Source organism: Callithrix jacchus, chromosome 17, assembly GCF_049354715.1.
Source record: "Callithrix jacchus isolate 240 chromosome 17, calJac240_pri, whole genome shotgun sequence".
In the NCBI taxonomy this organism is placed as follows: domain Eukaryota; kingdom Metazoa; phylum Chordata; class Mammalia; order Primates; family Cebidae; genus Callithrix; species Callithrix jacchus.
Genome location: NC_133518.1, coordinates 21,379,652 through 21,406,270, shown reverse-complemented (window position 1 = coordinate 21,406,270; position 26,619 = coordinate 21,379,652). Strand labels below are relative to the sequence as shown.

Here is a 26,619-nt window from a genome sequence, read left to right as displayed (position 1 = left end):
GTCCCTCTTCTTAAACACAATATAAACCCTATACGCAACCAGTGTGTGAACATTGAATGGTTTCTTAACTAACATGTATTTAATTGACTTAATGGTTTAACTGAATTTTACTATTCCCTCTGAAACATGCCTATTATCATGAGTCCACCGTATGCTGAGTTCCCATGGCTGGTAGACCAGTTCTGTATTATCTTGCACGTCTGCTTCTATCAGTCCAGATCCATTCTTCAAAAGTGTTAGTTTTGGTTTTTCCTCTATGTATTCATTCCAGTTCGTTTTTATTGTTGAAAGATTCTGGACTCTAATTGTTTTGTGAGCATCTTTAAATTCTTTTTTACATGAATTAAACAGAAACTCAAAATCCCTGACAGTATATTATAACTTTTCTTTTTGTAAAAGTTACCTGGAACTTATATCCAGGAATTCATACCCTGAAAGCTTTGGCTCTAATTTAAAATACGTGTAACTCAATATGCTTGTACAGTGTATGTGCTGGATACAGCTAAAATATTTGCACTGTGAATACATTTCATTTCCTGGTTTCCTTATTTGACCATTTTCTTTAAATGGAAAAATGCAGAAAATATGTATAGGACTTGGGAAAGGGACTTCTAACTATTCTTTACAAATCATGCAACAGTCTTTCAGACTATATATTCTATAGATTTAATTTGAGCACATTAATAAAAATTACGGTTGTGTTTTGTTTCAAAACATGGAGAACAAGAGGCACTTACTTCATATCCATCAGAATTATGGTTTCTGGAAAATGGATAAAATGCCCCAAGTTGCATCCATCTTCTGCAAAGCTCTTCCGTGGTTTCAGCCTCAAATCCACAGATATCTGCTCCAACCTAAATAACAAATATAGTTATTATTTATAATGTTACAATTCTCAGATTTGCCTAGAGCATCACGCTGTATGCCTCAACTGATTAATGTGCATTATTTACAGTTTGTTTTGTTGTCTTTATATATGCTTCCTTAAATCAGTTTATTTTTCATTTTTGCATCATTCTTGTCTCTAGTTGCATTATTTTACATGCTCTTGCCATCACTGTCCCCTTATGCATTTTCTTAGCCTTTTTTATTTACTTTTTACTTATTTTTTCTTTTGATGTTTTGATTAATTCATTGTAAAAGATGAAATTATTATATTAAAATTTGTTGCTTCTTAATCCCAAACTAACCTCTTTGATTTGATTTTTCTTATTTATAATATATGTTACTGTAGGAATAAAATAATAAACTGATCATGTATTCTTGTCGAGCTTTAAAATTAATTATTCCAAATAAAATTGAGCTTTGCCCAATGTGTACCCACATAAGATTACATTATCCTTATTCAAGGAATCTCCAGAAAACACGATCTTAAATTTAGCATTTACCATTTACAAACATTTCTTATATTTTTCTGTGTGAGTATAAATATCTATACATAAATGATATGTAGCATTGTTTTGCATGTTTGTTAGCTGTATAAAAGACATGTTGCATGCATTGCCATGCAATTTCCCTTTTGTGTGAGATTCAGTTATATCTCTAGTTCTCTAATGTATGGGAACTTATGACTATAAAAATTCTTCCATGAAATGTATATACAGGCTGAGCATCCCTAATCTGAAATTCCAAAATCTGAAATGCTTCAAAATCCAAAAGATTTTGAGCGCCAACATAATGCCAGAAGTGGAAAGTTCCACACCTGACCTCAAGTGACAGGTTGCAGTCAGAACTGTTTCCTGCATAAAATTATATAAAATTACCTTCACACTATGTATGTGACGTGTATATGAAACATAAATTTGCTCCTTTAAGACATCTCATTACATATATGTACATATTACAACATCTGAAAACAACTGAAATCTGAAACGCTTTGCCAACACATTTTGGATAGGAGATACCCAATCTGTATAGATTTACTTCTCAATATGTAAAAAAAAAAACAAAAACAAAAACAAACAAAAAAAAACAACTTTTTTTTTTTTTTTTGAGACGGAGTTTCGCTCTTGTTACCTAGGCTGGAGTGCAATGCAATGGTGCAATCTCGGCTCACCACAACCTCCGCCTCCTTGGTTCAGGCAATTCTCTTGCCTCAGCCTCCCAAGTAGCTGGGACTACAGGTGCGCGCCACCATGCCCAGCTAATTTTTGGTATTTGTAGTAGAGACGGGGTTTCACCATGTTGACCAGGATGGTCTTGATCTCTTGACCTCGTGATCCACCTGCCTCAGCCTCCCAAAAAAAAAGTAGTCTTATTCTATGGGGTTTATACATAGAATTATTTTTCTGGTATATTTATATTTATAATGGGCATTGTTTAATCAGAAATGTTTGCAGCTGTTTGCAAGCACTATAATAGCACATGTAGGTTCCCTCTATTCATTTTCTTTCCAATTCTTGATATTTTCAAACAAATTTTTATCACTTGTCTTCATAAAATACATCTCACCGTGGTTTACATTTGCATTTCTCTGATTACAGGGAAGTTGAGAACTTTTTCACATTTTTATTGGTTCCCTAAAGTTTTCTCTTTCTAGAGAATTGCCTGTTTATATCTTTTTCTTATTTTTCTATTGTTCTTAATTTTTACAGATTTATAGTAGGCACTTCAAATTGAATATCATTTATAGACTATGTGAATTGAAAATAACATTTCCTGGTGAGCTGTTTTTAATTTTTAACTTTTCAACTGCTTTTTTGATGAACAAAACTTTTCATTTTGTTGTCAAATTTATATGTTTCTCTTTAGATTTGTGCTCCTTGTATTCTGCTTAAGAAAGTATTTCTCTAACTTAATGTCATAAGTTTACCCTCATATTTTCTTCTGAAATGGTTAACGTTCATTTTACACACGTAGTTCCTGGGACTAATCTGTCTGGGACTGTCTGTTGTGTATGATGTGAGACATTGACACATTTTACTTTGTTTTTTAAATACTGAATCAATAGTCCATATGAATAGTTGATACTCCCCACATTGATCTTCAGTGCTGCCATTTAACAAATTGTATCTGCATGGGACTGTGTCTTATCTTGCCATGTTAATCTACTTGCATATCCACAGTCCAATATCATTGTGTTAATTATTATACCTTTATCTGGCAGAACTAATCCTTTTTTCTACTTATTTAAAATGTATTGTTTGCCACATGAAGTTTAGAATAATATTTTATGTTTCCCAAAATCCCTTTTGTTGTTTAAATTGGAATTCCACAGAATTTTTATAAGAGTTTGGAAAGAGTGCCTATTCCTAATATATTGAGCCTTCTTCTTATTGAACAGGGTATATCTTTAATTTACTTAACTATCACATTTTTTAAAATCCTACATTAAGTTTTAATATTGACTCTTGGTTACTGTTCATTAATTGGTTGCTGTAATAAGTGGCATCCTATACTAAAATACATTCAAATATTGCTTGCTTTTTCTTCTTTTTGACAAAATTAATTGGTCTACTTTGTTAAAATGTTTGAAGAGTTATCTTTGTATTTTTAAATTGTTCCTCTAGAGATTTTGCTTACATTGCATTAATATTTTCTCTTATTTTTGATTACTTACATCTTTCCTTAGGTTTACTGTTTTCCTTTTTCCACTTTTTAAATTCATGCACTTCACTCACTGTTCAGTCTTTGTTTTTAAGTATTTAAATCTGTAATTTTTCCTTTAAATACTAACTAAGCTGAAATTACACAAGATTTAATAAGAAGTAAAATTGTTAACAGTAAATTCTAAGGTTTTTTTTTTTGTTGTTAATTCCTTTCAGTTTATCTTTTTACTCAGGAATACATCTGATAATATGTTTTTTGATTTTTTTTTTTTTTTTTTTTTGTCAGGGGGAAATCTCATTCTGTCATCCAGGTTGGAGTGCAGTGGCCCCATCTTGGCTCACTGGAGCCTCTGCCTCCTGGGTTCAAAGGATTATCCTACCTCAGCTTCCCAAGTAGCAGGGACTACAGGCGCTTGCCACCAGACCCAGCTTTGTGTATTAGTAGAGACAGGGTTTCACCATGTTGTTCAGTCTGGTCTCAAACTCAAGTGATCCACCTGCCTCAAATTCCCAAAGTGCTAGGATTACAGGAGTTAGTCACCTCATCCAGCCTAATTTTCAATTTTCAAAGGCAAGATTGTGGGGCCAGGAATGGGGTTGTGGGGAGGTGGGTGTTACTTTTATTGATTGGGTTTTTGGTGATTGTTTTATTTGGGCATATGAAAGAAAACAAATCACTATAGTTTTATAATACTTGTTACATCATTAGTGTTATGCAGTGTCTCGCTTTAGTCTTGAATATCAAGGATATTTCTTTTTTGTTTGATGTAGCTAGACTTCTCGGATATTTTATGTTTACAATCCCTAGTACACATTTTCTCCACTTTTTAAACATGTTTTATATTTTAAACAATTTTAAGCATGTTTTATATTCTAAACAAAAGATTATCTTTTAAAATCTAAACTGATCATCTATTATCTTAAATAGACTTATAATTCTGACATGTATTTTTATAACCAATATATTTGAACTTTTATTCACCATCTTATTTTGGTCTTTATATCAATTATGTAAGCTTTTCTATGCTGTTTATATTTACATTTGTTTTCCTGAATTATCTTGATTTCATTGAATTTTATTAGTTCTATATTCCCACTTTAATGGTTTGAATATTACAGATACCATCTATATTCCTAAGTTTCTCATAAATTCCATAAAATTTTAAAAAATGAATTGTTTCTCTAACATGCCTTTTGATCCTTTGACTGAAAATTAAGATTATATTAAAAATTAATGTAATTGTTGCTTTTATGAATAACACTGTGCCTTACCAAAGGTATTCCAAACAAACTGAACTCCAGCATTCCAGTTATAGACCATTCCATTTGTTCCCATGAAGCAGTGTTGTCTCCTAACCAATGTGCAGCATGTCTTCCAGATCCAGCAAATGTTGACCGAGTAAGAATGAAGCTTCTCTTATTAGGAAAAACTCTTTTTACAGCTCTAGAAGTAAAACCAAATTAGTAAGTAAAATTGATTTAAAAAAAATAAAGTTGGCATTTAAATTCTAAAATTCCAAAATTTCCAGAGCCATATGATATAGTTTGGCTGTGTCCCCACTCAAATCTCATCTTGAATTGTAACTCCCACAATTCCCACATGTGGGAGAAACTGGATGGGAGGTGACTGACTTATGGGGGTGGGTCTTTCCCGCACTATTCTTGTGATAGTGAATGAATTCCTGAAATCTGATGGTTTTAAAGAAATGGGAGTTTCCCTACACAAACTCTGTCTGTTTGCCTGCTGCCATCCATGAAAGATGCTATCTTTTACCCCCTGACTTCCACCATGACTGTGAGGTCTCTCCAGCCATGTGGAACTGTAAGTCCAATAAACCTCTTTCTTTTATAAATTGCCCAGTCTCTGATATGTCTTTATTAGCAGTGTGAAAATGGTCTAGTACACCATGCTATAATATGTATAATAATTATCTCAATATTTTATGTCCATTTTGTATAAACATGTATTAATATTTACTTATGTAAATATATTCTGGTAAAATACAGTGAAGGGGAATTTTTAGAAATCACTAATTTTTGAACGACTCAAATCATCCTTTACCAAATTAAATAAACATGTGCATTAAGTATCCACTCAACATTTGTTTTTGAAATGTATAATGCAAACTAATTGAATTCCCTTATAAATACAACACCTGAACTTGAACCCAATAAACTTTGTTAGTGTGGTGACTCAAATTATATCTGCATTTCTACATTTCCAAATATTAGCAGGCAAGGTTGGGATAAGACTTACATATTTAAGAGTTTTTTTAATAGTTAAAAAACGTACATATTTTTAATGTAAAATGTAAAATTTTACATAGAAACTATCCACAACTACTAGCATCACTCATGTTACCGCTACTGGTACCCAACAATTATTGATAACATTTTCATAATTGAAAACAATTAGGAAATGTATAACAGTATTCCCAAGTGCTTTTCCATATTGTAATCTTTATCATATTGAAACATAGCCTTTTTTTCTTTAGTAAGATTTATTCACCTAAACACTGCTACATATAATACTCTATTGAGTTTAAAAAGTAAATCAAACTAACCATAAAGCCAGCTTTTCAGAGTTTGGATATCAGTGTGATTTAGGACCAGAAAATATAAATTTAAATAAACAGTCAATCACAACTGTTTAATTATGAGAAAATTATAAGTATATTGACAACAGTATTTGGTTTTATTGACTATTGTATCACAGGACCATAAACAATGCTTGAAAATTAGCAGATAATGAACATATGATTGTCTTCTTTTTTGGTTTTGTATTATATTTTATAAAAATGCATTAGAAAATTACTTAGGAGGATATTAATTAGAAAACATTTTAATTAAAGTAATTGTTTTTGAAAAATAGTTAAAAGACCTGTGCTTGGGGCAATATTTCCCCAGGCCAATTGTGAGATTCAAGCTTAAAACACAGTTATATTCAGAAATGGTAAAATTAATCAAAATTGTGAAGGGTAATTTAAATCTATGAGTTTGAAAAGGGTCTCAAATACACATATCATTTTATATATATATATATATAAAACATATATATATGGCATATGTACATGGTATATATGTGTGTGGATATACATAGATATATATACGTATATATACACACACATATATATGTATATATAATATAAAAACGAAAAGAATGACTATATATATACATATACATATATGTATACGTACATATACAAGTATATGTACATATATATGTATATGTACGTATATATATATATATATATATATACATATATATAGTCATTCTTTTTTCTTTTCTTTTTTTTTTTTTTTTTTTTTTTGAGATGGAGTTTCGCTCTGTCACCAGGCTGGAGTACACTGGTGTGATCTCATCTCACTGCAACTCCACCTTCCTGGTTCAAAAGATTCTTCTGCCTCAACCTCCCAAGTAGCTGAGATTACAGGCACCTGCCACCTCTCCAGGTGAGGGTTTTTTTTTTTTTGAGACGGAGTTTCACTCTTGTTACCCAGGCTGGAGTGCAATGGCGCGATCTTGGCTCATTGCAACCTCCGCCTCCTGGATTCAGGCAATTCTCCTGCCTCAGCCTCCTGAGTAGCAGGATTACTCAGGCACCACTGTGCCCAGCTAATTTTTTGTATTTTTAGTAGAGACGGGGTTTCACCATGTTGACCAGGATGGTCTCGATCTCTTGACCTCGTGATCCACCCGCCTCGGCCTCCCAAAGTGCTGGGATTACAGGCTTGAGCCACCGCGCCCGGCCGGTTTTGTACTTTTAAAAGAGATGGTGTTTCACGATGTTGGCGAGGCTGATCTCGAACTCCTGACCTCAGGTGATTCATCTGCCTTGGTCTTCCAAAATGCTGGCATTACAGGCGTGAGTCACTGCACCCGTCCTACCATGCCATTCTTAATTAATGAGTCCCAAATTCATAAATATTAGTAAGAGAAATGATACTTTGAATGCCATAACTTTTTAGCAGGCATAAAATATTTCTTTTTTTTAACTTTGTTCTTTCCTGATTATGAATACATTGATAAATTATCAAACATTTTTAAACAATAAACACAAAAAAGGTATTTTAATGAAATGGCACTTACTCCTCTGTGGCTATAGCCATACTGTATCCATAGAGGCTGTGAACATCATACTGTTTCCCCCAGTTCTGCACAGAATCCATGCAAATTGTTTTGGAATACATGAGTTTGTCAAGAATATCTTTGAGAAAATACATAAAAAAACACTTCTTATATTTTTTCATTACAAACATTATAATATATATTTTCCATTATAGATGCTATATTTCTTTTCATTTTTGCTATGCAATTCCATACTTAATCAAACCTAATGAAAAAGGACAATTCAATTAAACCTAAATTAAATTCCAATTAGGTCCTCATCTTTTACTCTTGCTAAACTTGGATTCACTATTAACTTTATATTTAAATTGGTAAATACTCTGTTTTCTAACTTCAATAATAAACATTTTAATTTAAAAGGCCTTTAACAATATAGAAATATACCTATCCTCATCTATATTGTACATCATACACTTATGGATCCATTTTTAAGCCTTATACTAGATTAGTCTATTTAAATATAATCCTAGTCAGGAAACATTTGGCTGAAGGAAAAAACAAACAAATTGATTACATGGTTTTAAAACTATACCAAAAATTGTAATTTAGAAATATATGTTAGAAATTACCTGTCAACCAGAAAATTGTTATTAATTAAAATGGTAATCATAGAACCAAATAAATTTTACCAGGAGTAAAAGGTGGATAATTCAAGTTGTTGGAATTACATCCTTTTGTTGAACCTTGAATAAAGCTGGAAACTTCATTCATGTCCTGAATAGATACAAAATGAAGAACAGCAGAGTTTACATAATTATAAATAGTAAAAGCAGAAACTCTCTAGTTGTTTGAAAATGTTTTATATAAGATAACTATAATGTTCATTCATTTCTAGAGGACAAATATAAGCTACCAAGCTAAAAATAAACAGAATGTCTATATCAGATAAGTATCTTAGATGGGATAGAATGATTTTAAACAATCAAAATGTAGTTCATGTCTCTAGTTTTTATTATATATATATATATATATAATATATGTATATGACATTAATTATAGGTATTAAGTCATTTCCAAATACCTGTTAGCCTTCTCTTTATGAGTCCATTATTATACACATTCCTTGCATACTCATTTATTCAATACACTTTGCTTCATTTAACCATTGCCTAATTTCTATGATGTGCTAAGCACATTGCTAGCAGTAAAAATTGCCTACCCAACAGCTTCTATGCTCTCAAAAAGAATAAAAGTTTAACAAAGGCAAATACCATTTAGTATTTTAATTAAAATAGTTATGGCCTCACAGAATCTTTGAAACATTCAGGAAACCCTAGCTCAGCAGGATCACACTCTGAGAACCAGGGCCTAAATAGCTCTTGAAGAAATAGTGGTGGGATATTATGTTCATGTATTTTCTAGCCATTTTAACATAGGCCCCAATCTTGCCTCAGTACCTACTAGTTGTGTAACCATAACCTAACCAGTTAAGTCCTCATATAAAAAGGATATTTTTTAAATGAAATCATATATCATAGCACATATACTCAAGAAATATGTATATTGTCTTTCTTCTCTGCAAACTATGTTGAAGACTTCTATAAGCCTTATTTTTCACATCTCTTTAGTACATTGTCTCCTCTCACATATAGGCATCACATTCAGTCCCATACTTGACTCTGTTAATTCTATTTCCCTCAGAAAAAGGAGATTTTCTTAATTACATTTCCCTTCTACCAGCCACATCTTGCCCATATTTTAGGACTCACCACCGCTTTTTGCCTTCTTGATTCCTTCCTCTCTTATTTCAGATTTCAAGCCCCCCTTTAACCTTAATATTCCTTTATTAATTTTGCAATGGTTAAACATATAGTTCATAAAATTGTAACTAAACGTACTTATTAGTTTGCAAAAGCTTCCCTGAATATTGAGTTCTTCTGACCCCAGGACACTGAATATGATTATTCATCTCTATTATTCTCAAAATATTATTGTAAAAGTATCTAGACTATGGATATAAAAATAAGCTAAGGAAATTTGATACATGGAATTGAAATGATAAATTAATGGTGCTCAAGGGAAAAAGAAATTTGTTATCATGACAGAGATTTAAACAGTATATATTTCCACTTCCCAGATGTTTTCAGAGTAAGCAGAAATGAGAGAAGTTAATATAGTTATTCTGAAGTACAAAAATATCTAAAGCTACATTGAGTTACTGTTTTGAAGTTGTCTGGAATTTATATTCAATTTTGTTTCCTGTGCCCAGTAAAAATTAATAAAGGTATTCTATACTTATATAGCAAATAAGTGTAGGTAAAGTACTTTTTTCTTCATTATTCCACCAATAAAATTAAATTTTAAAAAAATGCTGCTGAAATGTATAATTTAGGAATAGTGAGCTGCATTATTTTAAATTTTAAAATGTTCTCACTCATAAGTGGGTGTTGAACAATGAGAACACAGAGACACAGGGAAATGAACATAAAACACCACGGTCTGTCAGGAGGTGGGGGCTATAGGAGGGATAGCATTAGGAGAAATTCCTAATGTAGATAACAGGGGAATGGATGCAACACAACACCATAGCACATGGTGAAACTACTTTTATTTAATATCATATACAAGTGAAGTATATTAGGTAAATTAGGATTTTTACTATTGGAACCAGTAGATTTGAAACATTGCAGTCATGGCACTCTAGCCTGGCAACGGAGCAAGTCTCCATCAAAGAAAGAAAGGAAAGAAAGAAAGGAAAGAAAGGAAAGAAAGAGAAAGAAAGAAAGAAAGAAAGAAAGAAAGAAAGAAAGAAAGAAGGAAGGAAGGAAGGAAGGAAGGAAGGAAGGAAGGAAGGAAGGAAGGAAGGAAGGAAGGAAGGAACTGTCAGCTGCTTCTGAGAATGTACCTCAAGCTTCTTTAAAATTCCTTGAAAATTGTAATAGTGATCTGATGGCATTTTCTACTCACATTTAAACTAAATATGAAAAAATATTGCCCCATTTTTAAAAGAATTTGTAAAAGAATTTCATTTTTATAAGAATCACATAAAATGTAGAAAGAATATAACCAAATAAGCTTCTAGTTATTTGGAAATATAAATTTATTTGGGCATATCTTATTAACAAAATTTATGTTTCAAAATACTATATATTAAATTATTCAGTTTTCATTAAATAATTTTGCTTATTAGATTTTTTTTTAGGTGATCCACCCATCTTGTCCTCCCAACATGCAAGTATTACAGGAATGAGCCACTACTTCTGGGCCACTAATTAGATTTTTAAGAATAGAATCAAAATAAAAACATGGTATAAAAATATCCATATGTATTCAATAAATGAATATTTTTATTTAAAAATTATTGACTAATACTTTTGTTTTGAAATCGTAGTTTTGGTGTCAGTTATACTAAGTACAGTAGGCTTTTGTTTCTCAATTATTAGGGGATTATCTCATAAATATAAAATAGAATTCAAATTTATAAAAAACTATACTTCAATGACAATTAAGCTCATATCATTTCCCAAGGTGATTTTAATATTTAAACCTTACATTTATGACTATTAGCAAGTAAACTAAATTACAAATCTAGTAAATTATAAAACTGTTTTATACTTGACATAAAATAAAACTTTATCAGTTAAATAACAACTTTTTAAAACTAGATCAGAAACAATAATCCAAAGAAAGTGAAATAATTATATAAACAACTTGGCAGTGTAATATGGCAACTATTTAAGAAATAGCTAGAAGTAGAATATCCATAATATGTATGAATTCACTGATGTTCATTGATCTTTGAAATTATACTTTTTTGTTGTTGTCGTTTTTTATTTGTTTAAGTCTTAGTTACAATGCTTCTGTAGTAGTGTGGAAAATACTCAGCCTTTCTCAGATAATTTTCTCTCCCCCACTTCGGAGGTGAATCAGGAATTTCAGTTTTCGATTAACGCAAGAAATGCCATATTCTCTCTTCCTATAATACAATCAGACTCTGTCCCACTCTTCCTAAAGTATTATTTGTACTTGTAATTTTGCCGTGATCAAAGTGGTTCCTAAGTAGGAAATAAAAAAGACTAAAGAAACTTGCAGTATAGGCTCACTACTATAAAACTAGAATTTAAAATAAAGCTCATGGTCAGACTGAATTATTTGTATTTCTACCAACTGCTGGTTATTAGTGGTGTAATATCACTGATTTTATGTTAAATAACTGAAGCCTTTTCATCTTCATTTTGTTACTGTCATCATAGGAATCCTGAAGATTATACTAACCCCTTTATTCAAATCCGTGTTGTCAGCAGAAAACGTAATTTTTCTATTTTTGTATTTCTGACAACATGTCTGATAGATATATGGTGCAAAAGAAGCATTTGTTAACTAAATGATTGATTTAATAAACAAGTGAATAATTGGAATGATGATTGAATTAATAATGAGCACTCCAGGAAAATAAAGATTGTGTGGACCTAAAAGAACAAAGAAAATACGGCCATCCCTAGGGCGTCCATTAGGTCTTTTTTCAAAATTCTATGCAGTTATAATTTAGTTTCCATGCCTAGCAGCAGGCCATCAATAGCTACAGATGTACAATTTCACTTAAAGAATCTCCTCAACATTTGTATTTTTCTTTTTCTTTTTTGAGAGAGAGTTTCATTCTTGTTGCCCAGGCTGGAGTGCAGTAGTGTGATATCTCTGCTCACTGCTACCTCCACCTCCTGGGTTCAAGTGATTCTCCTGCCTCAGTTTCCGAAGTAGCTGGGATTACAGGCACCCACCACCACACCCAGCTATTTTTGTATTTTTAGTAGAAACGGGGTTTCACCATGTTGGTCAGACTGGTCTTGAGCTCCAGACCTCAAATTATCTGCCTGCCTCAGCCTCCTAAAGTGCTGGAATTACAGGCATGAGGTACCACACCTGGCTGTATTTTTCTTTAATAAGTTTATTAGCAAACTAGGATTCTGTTTGTTCATTTTTTGAGATACAAAACTTCACCTATTACCTATTTTTATTTGTTCTATTCCATAGCTTACTAAAGAGCAGTCTCTAAAGAATAGGAGCTTATTCATCATATTGCTGCTGTACTTTAATAAATGTCTTGGGAGTTGCACTTTAATAGGCTTATCACCAAATCTTATTAATTAATTTATAGGTAAATTATTAATCATAAAGGAACAAAACCTTGGATATGAAAATAAATTTATAAAGTGTATTGCTAAAAAGGAAAAAACCTCGATTTGCATTTATGTTTTTTTCTCACTCATGAGTGTAATAGATATACTTATATATTCTAGTAAAAAATACAGTAGCTTTAAATTTTATGTTGAATACATCAGAAAAAAATGTATTTCCTTGACTTAGTAATTTTTATGGATAAATAATTCTATGGTCACTGACCAAAATTACTGTTTTAAAATAACTACTTACAATCCAAAGTCCATCATACTGCACTTGTTGATGGAAAATACTGCATTCATTTGCCCACCAATCAATGCAGTTTGGATTGGTGAAATCAGGGTACACTGTCAATCCTGGCCACACCTAGAAGGAGAGATAATTCACACATATATATAAATACACGGAAAAATAAATAAATAAAATTTCAAATTCATAAAGTTGAGAATATAAAAAGTGTTAAAGTTATACTTCTTTAGGTATATGCAACTCAAATATTATCTCAATTTACAAGAATATCATGACTACTTTAAAACGCATTTAAGAAGAGGAACAAAATAGGTGAAATCATAAAGCATTTAGGAAGAAAAAATTATCAGAACATGGCATAAGGCTGCTATTTTGACTGCAACTAAATTTGTTTCTGAGCCTCACAATAGGTTAGCTTAATAAATAAACAATGCATATTCTGTATATTTTATATCCCATAAAAGAAAGCACATTAGTTCATTTCCAAAGGTGTATGCCTCCAAACAATTTTTTAAAAAAATTCTCTAATGTTTATTTTTTTATGAATAAACATGAATATGATACATACTGGGCACTATTTCAAGTACTTTCATAATTACTAACATATAATCTTCATTAGAATTTTTGAAAGTAGGTACTATTTTTATCCCCAGTTTACAGATGAGGTAGGTACTCTAATTAAAATCATTTTGCAGATTAGCGATGCATAAAGAAGTTCAATAAGTTGCTTAAAGTCAAACCACTAATAACAGGTACAGCAGGAATTTTAAACCAAACAATACACCTGATTCCATGCTATTAAACGCTATGTGTATTATGCTGTCTTTTTCTGATTTAGGCTTCTTGAAATTATTTTACATTATTTTACTTATTACTTAAGATAATGACATTAGGCAAGAAGAATTTAATTTCAGATAAATTGAACTAAATTATATTGTTTTGTATTCAAATATTTCAAATTGACTATCTGATCTGTCCATAAGCAACAAAGCTGGTATTAGCATATATCATGTGAAATATTAATTAAGGGAAGAAAAATGTGGGGTTTTTTTTAAAGAAGGAGCTTATAATTATTTAAAAGACTTTCACCAGAAATTTTAAGTTTGATGACCATGATAAGCAAGAAGCTTAGAGCAGACAGATGGAGCAAGATGGCTGCAAAGAGTCTCCGGTGACCATTCTCCCTGCAGAAGTACCGAAATGAACAACTACCCACAGACAAAAAAGTACCCTCCTAAGAACCAAATACAGGTGAGCGATCACAGGACCTGGTTTTAGCATATCAAGGGAGGAGTCATTGAAGAGGGTAGGAAAGAGAGTCTTGGTTTGCATGCACCACCCTGCTCACATTCCCCAACAGTGACCATGGTGCATAGAGAAAGAATCTGTGCACATTGGGAAGGGAGAGCAAAGTGATTGTGGTCTTTTGCACAGGAACTCACTGCTGGCCTGCTACAGCAGAAAGTACGAGGGGCAGAAATCAGCTGACACCCATAAAAGGAGCATTTAGAACAGCCCTAGCCATAGGCTAACTGTTCTTCCCAGCAGTGGGAACTCAAGTTGCAGCAAGCCCCACTACTATGATCTAAATTGCTCTGAGGTCCTAATTAACTGGAAAGGCTGTCTAGGCCACATGGACCACAATTCCCTGGGTAAATCCTTGTGCTGTGCTGGACTCAGAGACAGTGCACTGGGGGTACACACAACCAAAAGAGATACCAGCTGGAAAAGCCAAGGAATTGCTTGCAATACTCCTCCCCCAACCCATGCAGTGCAGCTCATAGCTCTGGGAGATATTCTTTGCCTCTTCTTGAGGAGAAGAGAAGGGAGAATAATGAGAACTCTGTCTTGCAAATTGGACACCAGCTCAGCTGTAGTATAATAGGGCAGCAGGCAGAGTCCTGAGGCCCCCAGCTGAGACCCAACTCCCAGACATTTCTCAATACACTCTGGGCCAGAAGGAAACCCACTGCCTTGAAGGGGTGAAGCCAGCCCTGGCAGAATTCATCATTTGCTAACTAAGGAGCCTCTGTGCCCTGAATAGCCAGGCCATACTCAATATGGGCCCTGGGTGAGAATCCGGCCTATGCTGTCTTAAGCTGTGACCCAGCACTTTCCCAGCTATGGTGGCTGTGGGGAGAGACCCTGCTGATTACGAAAAGGAGAAGGAAGGGTAAAGGGAACTTTGTCTTGCAACTTGAGTATCAGCTCAGCCACAGTGAGGTAGATCAGCAGGTGGACTCCTACTGCCCCCAGTATCAGGCCTTGGCTCCTGGAAGGTATTTTTGGACCTGCCTTGGGCCAGAGAAGAGACAACTGAGCTAAAGGGAGACATATGGGCCTGGCAGTGTTCACCACAAGCTGACAATATAGCCCTTGGTCCTTGAGTGAATATCAGCTATAGCCATCTGTGTTTGTCTAGAACCGGGCCGGTGGTGGCCACATGGAGAGACTCTTCTGCCTGAGAAAAAGGGAAGGTGAGAGGGAAGGATTCTGTCTCAGGGACTGAGTGCTAGCCTCTTCAACTGCAGTAGAATAGAGCACCAGGTAAATGTCTAAGTTTCCCAGCACCAGGCCCTGGCTCCCAGAGGGCATCTCTGCACTTGCCTGGGGGCCATGTTAGAACTTGCCACACTGAAGGGAAAGAAACAAGCCTGGATGGATTTGCCAACTGTCCATTGTAAAGTCCTTGTGCCTTGAGTGAGCATAAGCAGTAGCCAGGTAATGGTCACTGTGGGCCTTGAGTAAGATCTATTGCTATGCCGGCTTCCGGTCTCACCCAGCACAGTCCCAGTGGTGGTGGCCACAGGGTTGCTTGCATCACTCCTTGCCTAACTCCAAGCAGCTTAACACAGAGACAGAGAGACTCCATTTCTTGAGAAAAGAAATAGTAATGATCAGAGAAGCAATAAATGAAATTGAAGAAAAAGGTACAGAATATCAATGAAATGAAAAGTTGGTTGTTTGAAAATGTAAATAAAATCAACTAACCTTTAACTGGACTGAAAAAAAGCAAGACCAAAATAAATAAAATCAGTGATTAAAAAAGAGACATTATGACAGATAACACAGAAATGCCGATAGTTTTAGAGGCTGCTATGAGCAGCTATATGCCAATACATTGGAAAACCTAGAAGAAATGCATGAATTCCTAAACACCTACAATCTACTAAGATCAAAGCATGTAGTTTGATCTTCCTGTACGAAGTCAAACCTTCTGCATGACTTCTTATTGTGCTATAGCAGGCCTAGAGTTAGAACCAGAGCAACGCCATTTTATAAGACAAAGCTGTTTTTCCAAAAATCTGCCCCGTTCTCCTTGCAATAACTGCTGACCTTGGCTTCTGTAAACAAAACTGCTAGCTTGCTCTAAAGAATGAACTGTCTGGCCTTTGCTTATCAGTTACCAAAATAAGCGTCTGTAAAGTTGCTTGCCCTGCATCCACTATGTGGTTTTTCACCTTAAATACCCTGCTCCCCCTGAGTTCGGGGCCACAGGTTGGAGAGACGTGAGTCCTCTGTGGTCGCTGGCAATAAAGACCCTGCAATTTGGCATACTTTTGTCTTGGTGGATTATTTCAATCTTGCATCCAATACTTCATTATGAGAACTGTTTTATAGAACCTTGAAATACTTTCTTTGTCTAATATTTTTCTCCACAATTAAAATATAAAATTCAGACTTGAAAGCAGACATATATGCACACACGCACACACATGCAAACACACTCATATCCACAGAAACTTTATTGTTTCAGAGAAGAAAATTTGAGCAACACAATATTAGTGAATATAATGTTTTACCTCTCCGATAATTGGTGTTATTCCGTCTGACTCATTTACCCACACATTTTGTGCATTTCCCCTCTCATAGGTGGCATATGCTGTTCCATTGGCACGTTGATTTATGGAAATTGCAGGGTCCTAACAATAGAAAGAAGAAACCATGTAAAATCTATTAACTTACACATGTATAAAAACTAAAAATGTTTTAATGTATAATTGATCATTACCAAGATGATGACATATTTCTGTCCATTGTTATGCAAATCTTGAACAAATTCAGGGAGTCCTTGAAATGCAACTTCATCATAAGTAAAGTCTTTCTTGTTTTCCATGTAGTCAATATCAGTTACTTGTGTATCCTAAAGATGAGCAGATTGCACTTTAATACATAGAACTAAAATAGCTCTCTAATCAGGTCAATTCTTAATTCCAATGAATGTCTATTATAAACATAACCCTTAAAAAAAACTGAATGTCCATCCTTTTCATTTCACTAAAGAAGCAATTATATTGTTTTTAAAACTGGTTTTTCTAATTATTAAGTACAAAAAAATTAAGTTATTATTCATATTTTTTTCAGTGATATGATTAGATATGCATTGTTTTCATATTTGTGCATTTCATTGTAAATAAAAATTTATATATTTCAGAAAATTATTTAAAAATATATAGATGCTAATATTAAGGTCTATTTTAGAAACTAAATATGATTTTGTTTACAGTTAAATAAGTATTCTGTTCCAGTATAACTAACAATCAGTTCTTCAAAAGCATATAGTTGTACTTTCAGGAGGCAAGGGGATTACGTATGAGATAAAATATACTTTACAATTAAAAGGCAGCCTTGTAATAATATTATATAATATATATAGAAGATATTCCTGACAATTTCCTACGGTTATTATGTGACAGTATTTAACTTGATACATATTTCCACAAACCCTTCATTCTACTTACAAATGGTATGCCGGCTTCCCGGTTTCTCCTTACCACTTCTTTCACTACATCTAATGACTTATAATTCCAGCGACTTAGTTGAAATCCAAGACTCCAATATGCTGGCATTGCTGGTAGTCCAACAAGCTTGAAGTAAAAGGGGATGCAATTAGTTTGAATAGAAAGAAATACATTTAGCATTAATAATTAAAGTTAATGTCCCTCTTATTTTGTTATATTCATAATATTCATTTAAGTTTACATAATTTAAACAAAAGTTTAGTGTTACCTGGATTCCAAATAATTTCTATTCTATTTGAATGTGATAGGAAACTCTAAACAAGTTTATGTCTTGCATTTCATGTTTTAGTTGTGTTTAAAAATTAGAAAGTGCAACATAACAGAAAGTAGCATTTGCCAAGCTATGTTTTGTCCATAAAAAAAAGTTAAGAGAATACAAGAACAGCAAACAAAGAAAAAAGATAAAAGGGAAATTTTCCCACCACGCTCCTATTTTCTATAACAAGTCACCGTGTAATGAAAACAGAAAAGATGTTTAAAAGTACAAAATTTCTGTTTCCTTACATTTTGGCAGTCATTTATCTCCTGGTTTTCAAAAATATTAATAAAATATACACTCTACAGTGCTCCCACCCAACACAGATATTGCATAGGCTCCCTTCTTATTCACATACAGTGCCTCAGCTTTGTTTCATCCTCCTGGGGACAAATGAATCACCATCCCTTTCTGTAGTGGCCCAAGCAAACTCAGTGCAAGAGAATATCAGTGTCTCTTTACAGCAGATGATATAATTTTGCACATGGAAATTTGGATGTAACTGATGTCAATTTTTTTTCACTAAAAAGTGAGTATTGAGTTATATAAGACATGTTCATACTTGGTATAATCAATGTTTTTTGTTTAGGTTTTCATATACACATTGGATGCATTATTTCTTCATGACTTATATCTAAAAAACTGCTATGTAAAAATAAAAAGAAATTAATTACTCACGTTGGGTTATTGTTTTCTATTAAAGTGAAGTACCAAACTTAGACAAACTTGATATTAAAGTAAGCTCTCAAAAATTAGTAAGTTTAAAGTATTCTCCTGAATACCATATGTTCCAAATAATTCTTTAAAGATTTAGACATGCGATTGGAATTTCTTCTCATATATGTGTGAGAATCAACATATCTGTTGACATAAATTTCTTCTCACGTATGTGTGGTGAATCAACATATGTGTAACAATACTGATTTTGAAATAATTTGACATTCTATTGACTTTATTCAACATGTGGGAGACAGCTATGCCAACTGATGTTTGACAACTGGAATGTCAAATAATTTGTTTCTCCCTTTTGTTCATGTGATAACCACACACAAAGTCTATATGTAGGCCAGCCTGGAACTGTAATTATGATTTTATTTTATACAGACTGTAAATGCTGTTTGTTTCTCTTCTAAATTTCACATTTGTAAATAGAAATTTGGGAATGATTAGACATTGTGAATTATTAAACTTCATAAAACTTTAGCTAGTCTCATTTAGATTTCTGGACCCTAATTTAAAAAGTTTTTATTTATTTAAGTTTTTTCTCCTTTGAGATCATTTTTGCAAATGGGAATTATATGTCAAAAGGTATATTAAGAAAATGAGATATTTAAAATAGGCATAATACTTGAATTTTATACCAATTAAAATAATTTTATTTTCCATGATAACAACATTGTAACAGTTAGAAAAGAGAAATTACATGGAAGTTTTAGAATCATCTTCAGCGTAAGTCCTGGATTCTCCACCTCTCTAAAGCCTATCTTGGGCTCAGGAATACAAGACGTTATTTAATATGTAAATAAGAGTTGCTTAGATATCAACTTGAGATGTGTTTCAGACTAGGTTTCAAACTGGATCCTCTTTAGGCCAAAAGATAGCCAATTTTTCTGGAATTTACCTACTATGAATTTATAGCACTATTCATCAGTCTTCTCACAACTCAGTTACCTCTAGGATTTTGATCAAAAGAATATGTGACCTACACATTTATTGACTATTCTCAGTGTTAAATAAGATTGTTCCTTTTGCTTTATTTCACAAATAAAGTCATGATAAGTAAATATTTAATATGCAACATCTCAATGAAATTCACCTCTTGAAGTCAACTGCCTAGAACTAATACATTATTTAGAATTCAGACCCATAGACACTTGAATATATATAGAGTTCACTGTACAAGGGAAAAATGAAAACCACCCAGCTGCATCTTAAAGATGATAGATTTTCAAAAACATTTAGCTAAGAGGCCCCTAATATGTAAAATAAAGTCATCTAAATAAGTGGACATATTAGATGAAATAAAAGTATGCAGAAAAAAATATGAAATAGATGAAACATACCTGTTGATACTGTTGAACCACTTGTTCTGGCGTATCTCCTAGAAAGATGTAAAAATCCAGAATGCCACCAGTAACTCTATATGTTACTATTGGAGTAGGCTGGATAAAAATCTCTACAAAATGAAATTGGGAAACTTGTATCAGTGAAAGAGTTCATAGTAATTAGTTGCAAAGTCCATTTTAATTAATTTGTATTAACTACATTATTTTACATTATTTTTGAATAATTAAGAAATAATGAAATATTGAATGTAAGAATAACATAGAAAAAAAGTAAAATGCCATCATGTCTGAGGCTTATAATGAAATATCTCAGCTATTTTCTTTCACAGATGGTGGCAAAAGCTCCCCTGGTTATCGTCTTGCAAAGGGTTAGTTGCAAAGGATTAGTTCTCTGACAACGAAAAGATTTCTCTCTGAAACTGCATTTTTAATTAGTCATTTACATTGAAGATTCTCTGAAAGATCATATTATCACATACTAATTTCTAAAAGACAAAGTGTCAAAAGTTTTAATTTAACTTTCCTAAATGTAAGACACAGTGACTGGATAACCACGCAACAAACTGATCCTGCTGAAATGTGATTAATTTCTTTAACTTTTTGTTATCACCAATTCACCTATAAAAAAGATATTAAACTCATAATATTAAAAAATAAAAGACTACATTATATAAATTATAATAAACTAGAAAATTTCTCTTCCTTCTATTTCCATAGACATCCTTGTTTTCATTTATTCTGGCATGTTTACTTATCTTGACAAATGAGGTTGTGGGAATGAAAATACCCATTGGCATAGATGTGTTTCAGTATTCCTCTGAAAGGAAAATAGAGTACCTGAATGCCCCAACACAGCATACTTTCCCCAATATCCCAAAATGGATGCACTGGTATGCAAAAATTGATTGTCTCTTTAATTTCAAAATCTACTTGCAATAATTTCACGTTAATATTAACTATAAATTAGCACACATCTCATACAATATGTATGATTGAAATAAAAAGAGCAGTTAAAACATTTCAAGTGAAATCTTTAAATATATTTCTAAATAAATTATTCTTACCCATTGCATTGCTATTCATTAAAAACACACCAAATGACTCTCCAGATGGATCTTCAATACACATAAAAAATGTTTGATGGCCATATAAATTATTATTATTCTATAAGGCAAGAATTTGAAAATAAAACTTTTAAATATATTTAAAACAAAACGATTATATCTTTTATATGCTCTTCGTGAATTAATTTGTTTCTATAATTTACTCCCGTGTTTCTATACTAATCGTCTTCACTATATATAACAATGAAACATTGTAGATAGAAGAAAAACCTTCAAACTGCTAAACATTATTAATATTATTGCAATGTATAAAATATACATGTTACTATTAATATATTACTTAACTGTCCTGTTTTATTATAATTACATTGGTTTTAATAACTTATGCTAAGGTGAGTGGATCACAATCAAGACCATCCTGGCTAAAAAGGTGACATCCTGACATTCTGTCTCTACTAAAAAAACAAAAAATTAGCTGGGTGTGGTGGTGAGCACCTGTAATCCCAGCTACTAAGGAACCTGAGGCAGAAGAATTGCTTGAACCCAGGAGGCAGAGGTTGTGGTGAGATAAGATTGCACCACTGCACTCCAGCCTGGGCAGCAGAGTGAGGCACCGTCTCCAAATTAAAAATAAATAAATAATAGAAAAATAACTTATTGATGATAAGGTAATGGCGTAGTTATCATTTAGGCCCCATGTATGCCCAAGGTACTGCAAGAGCTTCCAAAATGACATGTACCCTCATAAAAATTTACATTGACTAGCAATGGCTAGCCAAGGATTGATGTAAGTACAAGGGTGAGTGAAAAAAGGAATAATAAGATATGATCATGAAAGTCAAAATAAAACATTTATAAACGGAAAATCCTGTGCAAACGTTCACAAATTCTGTTAGTCCTGGAGTCAGTTTACAACCAATCAGTTGTCACTTCCAAGCTAAACAAGCTTCTGGATAGGTATCCGTGACATTTAATGGTTTAGTTGATCAGTTAAAATAAATGATGGTTTCAAATATGCCAAGATTACCATCTGCTGCAATATAATGATTTTATTTATAACAAGAAAGATAGTTTCTTACATCACCAGGAAGTTGATCTCGAGTAAAAATTGGCCATGTTTTCCAGTATAAATCATGACGAAATCTCTTATGAACCTGTTCCCCAATACCGTAAATATATTCACTGGGAAGACGGGTTGAGATCTGTAAGTACTGGTCAGAGTACACTAAGGGACCAATGCTGGTGTCAAACCTGCAAGAAAAGAAATAAAAAATCTAAATATATATACGCCTATGCACACACGTGTGTGTGTGTGTGTGTGTGTGTGTGTGTGTAATGTTCTATCAAATACAGGTTTATGTTAACATCATCCAGAATATTTCATTTTAAACATGCCAGTGGTTAGCTTGGTCACTTCTTAGAAACACACAAATTACCCCACAGAAAGACTTTCTCCACTGCGTCAACACAATTTTGCCAATATTTTTCACATCAATTTCTTCCTTTACTTGTCATCTCAAGTTTAAAGCATAACTATCATTTTCAATTGTGTTTCAGAGATGACACAAACTGGGAAAATTAATTGAAGTTTTCAGGAGTCACAAACTGGCAAGCAGAAGAGCCAACTTTCAAACCCAATTCTACTTACTCTAGGGACTGGATTTTAAAATACAGTAATTTACTGGCTTTCACACTTAAAAATTAAGTTTGAAAGCGTTTTTTTCCCTTAAAAAATTGATGTTTTGTGCAGATAAAATATGTACTACAAGAAATGCTAAATGACATTTAAGATTTTTATGTTTCTATTTTGCTGATGAGTAGTAATTGTATATACAGTTAGCCCTTGTATCTGTGAGTTCTGCATTCATTGATTCAACCAAGCAGGGATGGAACATATTTGAGGGGGAAAAAAAAGAAAGAAAAAGAGTGGCACATCTATACTGAATATATACAGATTTTTTTCTTCTTGTCATTCTTCACTAACAATATAACAACTCTTCACATAGAATTTACATTGTATTAGTTATTATAAGTAATCTAGAAATGATTTAAATATACAAGATGTGCCCAAGTTATAGGCAAATACTACACACTGTTACATAAGGAACTTGAGCATCCATGGATTTTGGTATACTCAGTTGGGGAGCAGGGGTTGTCCTGAAAGCAATCTCCCATGAATACTGAGAGAGGTCTGTATAAATGGAATACAATGTGACATTTTGATGCACATCATTTAATGATGAAATAAAACTAATTAACATAGCCATCACACCATATACATTTTATTGAAAACATTTAGAATTTATAGTAGCCTGTTAGCAATTTTGAAATATACATTGTTATTATTTTATTATTAACTGTAGTCACCACATTAATTTGTCTCAAAAACATTGCTTCTGTCTAATCCATTGACCAACATCTCCCCCTTCTCCTCCACTCCCAGCATCTGGAAACCATAATTCTTTCTGCTTCTATAATTTCAACATTTTTCAGATTCCACATATAAGGGAGATAATACAGTATTTGTCTTTTTGTGCCTGGCTTATTTCACATAGCATTGAATATTTTTCTGATTTAACACAAAGTCATTAACAAAAGTACTAGAATACATTTAAAAAGAGAAATTGCTGAGATTTAATCTTGACAATTACTTTTTAAATGTTTCTTGGGGATACAAGAATATTTATCTTGAAACCATTCACAGGAAATTACTAAATCTCTTGCACCTACACCCCATACAATCATAATGAAGGTGTTCAGCCTATATTGAAATATATATATATAATTTTAATATTATCATGGGAACTACTCTTTGAATAACAACTGTTTGATTCTACAAATTGGATTGGCAACAGAATACAATAAATATGGGGGAAAAGACACAAGAGGAGTTCTAGGTCTGTACAAATATATGCAAGTCTAGAGTTGTGTTATTGATGCTCTCCACGTTCCTCTTTATTTGACCTTTATTTGTAGGTTATAATTTATGTTCCAGCATTTTTCCTCCACAAGAAACCAAACACCTTTATCACAGTAATCTTTACAAGTTATCCACCTACTCTCTTTTGGGAGGAAATTTATTCCTTCTGAAAATGTCTTGAAATTAAGACTTTCCAATTCTATATAAGAGAATAAACTTATATAAATGTAAAATAAGATACTTACAAAGTTCTACCATTGCTTTTCCTAATAACTTTGATGCTAAATGGGTTTTCTGTAATGCTCACATCATACAATGTGTCAGAAACTGCAGGACCAGTAAACTCTTTTACATACTGATGAGGAACTTCATGTCTTTTATTATTTGGATCAGTAATCTGTAAAGATTTAAGCAAGTTAGCATTACTTGATTCTAAACTATTATTAAATATTCCAATTCTGAATTATTAAATGCTAGTTTCAAATAAAAAATACATTGATTAGTTTTATAGAAAAACTATTAATCTATTAAGAACCTTAATTTTAACATTGTTGAATGGCTATGCACAGAGTATATAAATTTTTAAGAAATACATAGAATTAGTTGGTTATGAAGTATTAGGTATAAAATTATGTACAGAATTTTATTGACTGATGTGAAAATGACAGTATTACCAGCTATTGATTTTTGAATACTAGACCTTTGTGAATTTAATCATTCTCAGTGCTTTTCAGTGTCAGGTCCTTATGTAGTTCCATAAAGATAAGAAATTTTGTTTAAAAACATTTAGAGGAACTAAAAGAAGCACTGAAATAAAACTGAAGTACTGAAAAAAAAATTTCCCATGAAATTGTTGCTAAAAAGGTGATATACAAATAATTTGGTGCTGGTTTTACTTTCAAATTTAAAATATTCATACTAGAAAACTACTTACTAAAAAAATCAAGAATTATAGTTTTTAAAATCATGAATAAAATTGATCATCATTGAAAGATAGAATGTTGCATGGATACAACACTAACAATTTTCACAAATTAAATTTTAGATTAATCTATCATAGCCTGTAGTTTAAACAATAAAAAATTTTAAACGCTTCTTGAGAATGTTTATTTTCTTCATGGCACTGAGCTAAATATTTTACATGAACTATATTATTTTAGTTCAAAAATAAGTGCAGGACAAACTATTATTATTTGCATGTTATATTTGTGTAAACAAGCTGAAAGAAGTGCAGTTTAATTAATCCGTAATCTTGGAATAAATATTTCTCAGTAGAGAAAGTGTATTTGTAGGGCGAAAAGTGTGTTTATCAAATGTCTTTTGTTATTTAACCTTCTTTGGAAACTGTAAAAACAAACCTTGAACCGGAAACGACTGGATGTCTGATTTTGAGTTGTGACGGAAACACTGCCAATATCATTTCCAAATAGTGTAGGTGAAGGTATCCTGTTTAATGTGTCTTGAAGTCCTTAAAGAATACAAAAAAGCTGCCATGTGTGACTTGATTTATATATGTTAACAATTATTCTATATATTTATCTTATTGTACTTACCACAAATGAGTACTTTTGAAATTTTTTACAACCATGCAAAAAATCCTTAATACAGCCAATGTGAACATTCTCATGAACACATTTCTTATTTGATTATGTTTAAGATATTTTTCCAAAGTAAAATTTAATACACATTTTTGCTCCTCTTAGAATATATCATATTGATAGAGCACTTCTTACCAAGATCTGTTGATGTAATTCCTTCACCATTATAACCATGATTATCTACGAAGAAGCACCAAGGAATAAGAGAGTCATTCCATGGCCTCCAGCAGCAGCCTCTCTGTTTACAAGTTTCCTGATAAAATATTTTTTAAAGGAATTATATGATTAGTACTATTATCAGATGTTCCAGTCTCTATTTTTCCAATTAATAAATATTTTTAAACAATCTATTTTTTTTAATGTAATATGCCAAATGGAATTTGCCCTTTTGTTTCTTTTACCTGGAAGAAATGTGTTTAATAAATTGAACTAATTACACAATATCAGAAATTTATAATATGAAATGTGATTACTAAATTATGTATCTGTACAAATGTTTGTAAGCTCAACTATTTTAAGGAAACCTGCTCTCTAGGTAATTATAATTTATTCTGTTGTCATGGTATTGATATAGAAGAGCTGAAATATTTATTTTGTACTAATTTTGTATCAAGCTGAAGTTTAAACTAGAAGAATGAAAATATGGCCATGAATTAAAATTTACTTAAAATGTGTAAGTGATTTAGTTCCACCTACTTCTTAGTTCAATACTGAATTATTTAAACGATCTTAACTAGTTTACGTGCCAGGTACCACAAGTAGTTGCTGCAACTGCATTCAATTAATAAAGCAAACTACTGAATTCTCAGTAATTTTATTATCTATACAGAAATACTATGTGAAGTGAAAGAAAAATTATAAATGTTTAT

General features: G+C 32.3%; 1 protein-coding gene across 1 annotated transcript in view; it reads right to left on the bottom strand.

Annotated features, from left to right (window-relative positions):
* The window catches only part of SI (sucrase-isomaltase), a 93,469-nt gene that overhangs the window by 58,629 nt on the left and 8,221 nt on the right, over positions 1-26,619 (bottom strand). Inside the window, exons 4-17 of the mRNA XM_035278127.3 lie at positions 25,886-26,003; positions 25,511-25,620; positions 24,398-24,549; positions 22,312-22,483; positions 21,233-21,332; positions 20,166-20,278; positions 17,787-17,912; positions 17,057-17,188; positions 16,848-16,967; positions 13,048-13,161; positions 8,307-8,391; positions 7,639-7,756; positions 4,821-4,992; positions 738-854 (exon numbers count right to left, since the gene is read on the bottom strand). Of these exons, the coding sequence (XP_035134018.2) occupies positions 738-854; positions 4,821-4,992; positions 7,639-7,756; positions 8,307-8,391; positions 13,048-13,161; positions 16,848-16,967; positions 17,057-17,188; positions 17,787-17,912; positions 20,166-20,278; positions 21,233-21,332; positions 22,312-22,483; positions 24,398-24,549; positions 25,511-25,620; positions 25,886-26,003 (1,749 nt within the window). The remainder of the gene's footprint in view (positions 1-737; positions 855-4,820; positions 4,993-7,638; positions 7,757-8,306; positions 8,392-13,047; positions 13,162-16,847; positions 16,968-17,056; positions 17,189-17,786; positions 17,913-20,165; positions 20,279-21,232; positions 21,333-22,311; positions 22,484-24,397; positions 24,550-25,510; positions 25,621-25,885; positions 26,004-26,619) is intronic.